This window comes from Populus euphratica, unplaced genomic scaffold, assembly GCF_000495115.2.
Source record: "Populus euphratica unplaced genomic scaffold, PopEup_1.0 scaffold346.1, whole genome shotgun sequence".
Classification (NCBI taxonomy): Eukaryota; Viridiplantae; Streptophyta; class Magnoliopsida; order Malpighiales; family Salicaceae; genus Populus; species Populus euphratica.
Genome location: NW_011500239.1, coordinates 231,171 through 238,798, shown reverse-complemented (window position 1 = coordinate 238,798; position 7,628 = coordinate 231,171). Strand labels below are relative to the sequence as shown.

The 7,628-nt window shown below is 36.0% G+C and overlaps 1 protein-coding gene across 2 annotated transcripts; it reads right to left on the bottom strand.

Moving 5' to 3' along the window:
* Window positions 1-662: 662 nt before the first annotated feature.
* LOC105112557 (protein NRT1/ PTR FAMILY 4.6) lies at window positions 663-6,250 on the bottom strand. Of its 2 annotated transcripts, none has more exons than XM_011008290.1 (5): window positions 6,123-6,250; window positions 5,797-5,902; window positions 5,445-5,662; window positions 2,295-2,735; window positions 663-1,905 (listed from the first exon to the last, which is right to left on the bottom strand). In XM_011008290.1, the coding sequence occupies exons 1-5, from the start codon at window positions 6,123-6,125 to the stop codon at window positions 946-948; spliced, it is 1,728 nt and encodes a 575-aa protein (XP_011006592.1). In that variant the 5' UTR covers window positions 6,126-6,250; the 3' UTR covers window positions 663-945. The 2 variants fall into 2 exon arrangements, with proteins under 2 accessions (XP_011006592.1, XP_011006591.1); XM_011008289.1 differs by lacking the exon at window positions 6,123-6,250 and adding an exon at window positions 6,028-6,080.
* Between the last annotated feature and the right edge of the window lie 1,378 nt (window positions 6,251-7,628).

Below are 7,628 nucleotides of genomic sequence, written 5' to 3'. Positions count from 1 at the left end.
ACTTAAAGGCATAAAAAACAAAAAAAACAAAAAAAATAGTTAAAAAAAACAGCTAAAAAAAAAGAAAAAAAAAGAAACAGCTCAGCTACAGTGAAAGGCTAAACAATTTTAGTTTTTTCTTAATCTAATTTGCTGGAATTAAATTGAAAACTTTTACAGAAAAGGGACTGAATTTTTTATATTATTAACGGATAGGAGCAGAATATATTGAATTCGTCCTTGATCACAGCGTCCATCAAACGTGTCCTGGCCGTAACAATTCCTTAAGAGTACGAAGCCACATGTATCAGGGTAAGCGTGCATCTATTGTTATTATGGTAATTTTGACTATTATAGTTTGAAAAGAATAAATTAATTTTTTTTATAAATTATGAAGAGGAGATTGGGACAAAACTCAGCCACATAAAACAAATGGACCCTAACTAGGCATTTACAATTATGTTAGTAATTATTATTTGTCTAGAGAATGTTCCACGACGTCATATCCTGTTTCAACATAGTTGATCGCTGTAATGGCAAATGAGTCCTAGTTTCCTTCAAGTTCCTATGGATGCAAGTGTTGCTGTACCTGTCACATATTGCATTTGTTAAGATTTTCTTGTTCTTGTTGTTTAATTTACTACGTATTAATTATGATTATTGTTTGTTAAGTTACTTAGATTCGGTAGCCACAAGAGTGTAATTCAATTCATAAACAACTAAATCAGTTCAAAATATTGTACATGCTGTGGTACCACACCCCATCTTCTTCTGTCCAAGTCTTTTTAACCTAGGCAGGAAACAGGAACCCGCAACAGCAATCAGCATGAATTAGCCGGACTGTAATCAAGTCCGGCAGCTGCTCTTGTATATATTCAGCCGGGAGATTTGGATTTCGAGATGCTGAGCAAGACCGTTTGATGTGGTATGAAGAAGCAATTACTTGTTCTCCTTTATCACTTCGATTTAGTTCTTGATTCTTGTTGAGTACTTATACCGGGTGGCCCAGAAAAGGTAATGTAAGAAATTCAGAACACTCAACACACACAAGAGCCAGTAGAATCGTTCCAGATGATGGTGGTTGATGTTCGTGCCTGATAGCCATGGCCTATTCTTGGAGTTACCTGTAACATTGTTAACTATTGATACAATCACTGAGCTGAGGTAGTACCCCATTGCCAGGGAGGCCCAAGAGAGAGACATAGCCAAAGATCTCATTCCTGCGGGTGCCTCGGTGAAGAAAAATTCCAACAACCCTGCCAAGGTGAAAAGATCAGCTGATCCTAGGAATAAATACTGAAAGGCTATCCAGAAGAACGTAATTGGCAATTTGTCAACTAGCCCTGAATTTGCAGCAACTCTCTTCCTCTTAATCTCAACAAGAGCTGCCACTGCCATTGCTATTATGGAAAGAACCAATCCGATGCCAATTCGTTGCAGATGAGTGATTCCCATTTCAGACTTGGTTAACTTCCCAGCGAATGGAATGATGAGGTGGTCATAAACGGGTGCTAGCATCATAATGAAGACCACAGGAAACACGGGAAGGGAAGCTGGCGGGACTTTCAAGGAACCGAGTTCGGTGTCCATGGTATCAGCTTGTTGTACAGAAAACGTGGAAAGCTGAGCAAGACAGCAATTGAGCATGATGGTGCAAGCAAATATGGGAAAGATTTTTATCACAATCTTGACCTCTTCCACTTGCTTTACAGTGCATTCTAGTGCTGAGTGGATTGGCTTGTTTACCACCGCTTTGTTAAGCCATTCGAGGCTTTTTGTTGGGGTTTCAGCAGGCATAACTGCTATGGAATTATCTATTGCATCCTTGCTGGTTGGATTTGGATTGGAAGGGCTCGTTGTCAGGCTTGAAATGGCATTGCCTGAACTTCTGCTCATACAAGTGTTAACTCCAGCAGCAACCAAAACCTGTTCAATCAAATCCATTAACAGGTGATTAGCTGCATATGGTATAGAGACTGTATAACCATTCAAAACTGTCTGACGGCCATGGCAAGTTTGAGTGGTGGCCACCAGGGAGCACATATGTGGATCACACAGTTCTTCCGCATCTCTGGCTTCTTGTATAAATGAACTCCTTTCCATAGTTACTTTGGATATGTACGCATAATACACACACACACACACACACACACACACACACACACACACACACACACACACACACACACACACACACACACACACACACACACACACACACACACACACACACACACACACACACACACACACACACACACACACACACACACACACACACACACACACACACACACTTCAGAAGCTTAATTTACCTTGGAAATGGTTGCAAGTGGACTGCCAGAAGGTATTTTATTCCTGTAAGCTGCTGATCCAGCAAGAAAGATTGCGATAGAAAGGAGTATTGCAATGGTAGAGATTCCAAAGCCCCACACCCACCCTTTGTTATCTTCAACCCACACAACAAATGTGACTGCGATCAGGGCTCCACATGAGAGACAGAAGACAAAGTAATTGAAGAAGGTCGATCTCTGCTTCCTTCCTTGAGGAGTGCTCTCGTCAAACTGCTCCGCCCCGTGAGCCGGCAATGATCCTTTTATCCCTCCAACGCCAAGCGCCACCAGATAAAGGCCTGTGAACAGCATTGCTGCTTTCGCACCATCAATTTGTTGACATGGGATTGTGGGGTTGCTTGGGTTACAAGCTGGGGGCTTCAGGGAAGATGACCGAGCTTGCACTGTCAGTATCACCAAGCCCTGTTCCAGACTTACAAAAAGCCTACATCAGATATTGTCCGGATATTATGTTTGTGTTTCTTCGAGCTAATTCCTCTCCAATACTACTTATTAATTAAATAGATGTGAGTAATTAATCGAAATATCCGAATTTCCTTTCCTTTTACCCGACCGGGATTTTTTTGCGTGAATTATCTGAATTGATCGGGTATTTCACGGAACCCGGTTTTTTTTTATCCCTGAGATACCAAGGTTTAAGGATACCGAGGGAGTGACCATAGTTAGCCATCCAGATCCAATATGCCGAAACTGGCTAACTTCACCTGCCAGTGACGACGCACCAGCGAGCGAGTATTTGAATTTAAAGGGCAAGTCGACAGAGAAAAAAAAAAAAACGAAAAAAAAGAAAGAGGGTCCCTAGCACGTGTTGATGGCCGCATCAACTTTCACGCTGATAAATTATAGATGATGACGTTATGGTAGAAGTCAACTTCATAGTTCAAACACAACGATTCCGGGAGTTTTTAAAACAAAAATTTATCACATTAAGATAAAAATTTGGAAAGAATAATATCATTTTAAAAGATAGATTCGCTGAAATATAATATTGTCATCTCTTCACGTGCAGCATTTATTGACTGTTATTATTTTTAATTCTTTATTCAATTAATCTAGTTATATAAAACCAGTCAAGTATTTTATATAAGAATTATAATTTTATAGAAAAAAATTAAAATATATTTTATGAGCTAAGATATATATTTTTATCAGACTTAAAAATTAAAAAACAGGTTCTAATTAAAATTAAAAAAATATTATTCACACAATAATTATAATTTATTTTTTGCATTAACCAATCATGAAATTTAAATAACAAGGTGACCAATTCATTCTAAATTTAATTAATATTACAGCTGTTAAGCACAACGTCAATTAAAATTAATTTCACGAAGACTACCGACACGCGACGAAGAGGGAGTTACCTATAAAGAAGGTCAGATGTGAGGCACCATCAGCAGAACGGAGGGGCAAGGGAGTAAAAGGATGCCATATAACGGCTGGTTAGCCATTGGCAGACCCAAATTGGCATATCTAAAGACAAGGACCGTACTTGAAGGCAGCATTCAGAAATTGAGGTGCACGTAGCGTAGCAAATGATGTGACACTTTGGCACGTAGGTCACAAAATTTGTGACCTTTTTATGAGCAAGCAAAGGAAATAAGATAAGATACTGCCTATCGAGCCAAGGAAATTATTTATCCTTGTCCTAGCAAAGACACAAGGTTTATTTGCGGGTCCCTACACTAGGAAATACGACTGCTCCTATTGGACACGTTGAATGAGGAACGTGTTGTCTGGTCCCGCGCCTGATTAAAACACGGTTAATTCTCTCTGTTCAAGCCTTACAACTTGTAAATAATATCAATTTGATCTTAAAACATTCTTGATTATCATTCTTATTTTATTCGATAAATTGATACTGCCTTGGTGGATAAACATGCATAATAGGCCGAAACTATTAAATTGAAAAATGTTGGAAATGCTTCGAATAAAGTTGATGAAATTTATAAATTAATTTGTAATGCGTAGACTTATTTATTTCTGTATTTTAAAAATATTTTAAATTTTTTTATTTTTTTATTAACTTTAAATTAATATATTTTTAGTATTTTAAAATATTTAAATATTTAAAATAATTTTTTTAAAAATAATAAAAATATTATTAACATGTATTTGACACAAAATATTATTTAAAAACTAATTATAATTACATCGCCTACAACCCATAAAAATATGTAAAATTAGGCTCAAGTTATTAATAAGAATTGACCAAAAAAAGATAAAGCTGAGAAATAACTAAAAAATCAAAACTAGATTGATAGGATTTATAGATTTGTAATGCTATCTAGAATGAAAATACATAGGTAATAAAGTTTCTACGTTTCACGTTGCAACAAGATCATTTATGTTTTTTGGCTATAATCTTCCTCTGACACAAGAAGAGGAGTCATCATGGTCATTTAATCAAACCCCAATTTAAGGAACTAGGGCGAGAGAGCTCAAGTTCTAGTTCTACAAACTGACAAACTGCTCCTCGTTCTTCAAGGGCTATGCCTTGTTAGATGTGCCCACTGCCCCGCTAGTTACCGTGTTCTCGAAGGATCACTATCCGAAATTATAAGAGAGAAGTCCTTGTGGATATTATAGTGTTTCAATTCAATTACGTATATGCCAAAGTCAATTCCCTACTGGATAAATGATTCAAGAAAATTAATGAAATGAATTCAAGCCATCCAACTATAGCGGCGTCTTCTTAGCCGCCCACTCTTGGGCACTGTTTTTCTTTTAAGAAGAACCTTCCTTTTCCTTGACGGTATGGGTTTTTTAGGGTGGTATTATTCCTCAATCTTAGGAACGATGCAAGAATCAAGTTATAGAGCCAGCTAATCGAGAAATTAATTAATTAACGAAATATTCTAAAAAATTCATGATCTATCTTGCAGTTGTTGTAAGGAGGCATTTGTTACAGTCAGCAGCTGGTTTTAGTCAGGACGTGATCATGAGTCGAAGATGCAATATATGTTTTTGTTTTCCAGTAAAAACAAAGGGCTAAAGGTGAGAGTAGAAGACAGTCCGGTCCGTCTAGAGAGTTAATTAGACAAGTAAATAGGTTTCAAACAGCCCCACCCCACCCGAGAGAGAGAGAGAGAGAGCACAGACTGCAATTACCAGGAATTCAATAGCTGCACTTATCAGGAAGATGTGATAGGTAGTGAAAAAAGTATCAGCCAGGAAACCTCCAAGAAGGGCCAAAAGAAAGGACGTCCCCATGAAATTCGTGACATTATTGGCCGATTTGGATGGAGATAAGTGCATATACTCAGATAAATATATCACCAAATTGCTAGCATTTGCTAGATACGCCAGGTTCTCCAATATCTCCACACCTACATAATTATCGATCATTGTATAATAACATAATTAATGCGGTTTCTTGAACATAGTAATCGGTGTATTTAATCAGGTATAGAAAAAGACTTTCAAAAAAAAAAATCCATTATTGAAGATCAGTGATACAGACCCAAGACGTAGGAAGCAGCAAGCATGCCACCATGGAGGCCACGAAGTGCAGGCCTGTTTCTCCAATCCACATAGCCCTCCCATCTGGTCGGCTGGTGTTCCAGTTCCTATACCAAGAAACAAGAAAAAGAAAGAAACCCGTGACAATCATCAGGAGCCAAAGAGAGATCGAAAGCAAATAGTATGATATTTGTTTTCTTTTTTCTTTTTGATATGAATAAAGAAAACCAGCCATGAAGAGGGAGCGCGAACTGCGAAGCAATAACTAATTAACAAACAAAAGAGAAGAAAAGAAAAGGAGAGGAGAGGAGAGTAAGAGGAACCCACCATCTCTATCTTTCCTTTACAGAGGGGTAAGTTGGGGCTGGATCTTTGGAGAGGTAAGCAGAATGGACGACTGGTGGGGGATTTAAAGAGTGGAGCAAAGGAAGGGCCAACTTGAGACAAAATGGTCAGGGCTCTTTAGAAAATGACTGATGCTTGCAACCCCCTTTTGCGTTCACAAAGAATTTATTTTTTCTTCTTCAAAATTCGATTTCTAATATATTATGGTTATCTTTGCAAGCAAAACACCACTCTCTACTAGTATTTACTATTTATAGATATTAATAACAGCAGTGTCTTATCAAAGATTGTTACGTCAAGGTGATTTTTTATTCCCAATTAAGAATCGGAGGTTAACATGTTTGAAAACCTACGATGCAGGTAAAAATGCGATTTTTTTTTTTATATTTGTTTTAAAGATATTCATTCACTTTTACAAGAAGATTACAATAGTCATGTATCTAATTACTGGATTCATATCTTACACCTCGTGTGGGTTGGAGCTAAGAACCTAAACCTTAGGTGCCAGCAAGCAACTAACCAACATCTCGTGGGTTTCAGTTATATATTCAAGCACAGGTGTTGAATAAGCACCTAATAGCTCGTGGGATCAAGCTAAGCATTCAAATTTATTAATTAATACTTAAAAATATATTTTTATTAAAAATTTATATTATTATTTTATATTTAAAGTATCAATAACTTCTTAATTAAAGTATATTTTATAATAACAAGTTTGATATTATAAGGTACTTTTACTTTATGGTAAATATTTATTTTAAATATAGGCTCATCATATAAATAAAAGAATTGATAAATAAGTTGAAGTATTGAAATTGAAAGGACAAAGAAAGGGTCAAATTTAGAAAAAAAAATGTTAGTGCAGTCCAAACTGGAACACTATTCAATAATTAAGTTATATCTGAAGTTGTAAATCTCAAATTTAGGTCAACTTTATATGGATAGAAAACTAATAAATAGACCTTAAACTTTCATAGAAAGTTAAGACTCGATTATGTTGTTTGTAAGTCCAAATCTTAGTAACAACGTAAAATTGTAAATCTATCCTGCAACCCAAATATTGTTCAGTATTTAACCCATATCTCGAGTTCTAGAAGTCCAAATAATCTTAATTTTTTTTTTCTGGAAACTGAGATAATTTTCTAAAACTTTCATGTGGAAGTCTAGTTCAAATTCTGACATTATCAATGATGTTTTATTTAGGCAAGAAGATAAAGATTGTTACTATATCAAAAGTCGACCAACCACTCATCAATTAGTCATCAAATCAATAGTTTTCAATTTTGACCTATAAAGGGAGGTAGTTGCCATGCATTTAAGCATCTTAGTTTCTAAATAAAGATTATACTTTTACTTTCTCTCTTTGTATTTTTGTGATACTTAAGTTTTACTTTCATTAATATCTTGTTTATGTCTTTCATTTCCTTTCCTTTACTTAGTTAACTTTTATCTTATTTATGTCCTTATCTTGTTTATTTATATTTCTCT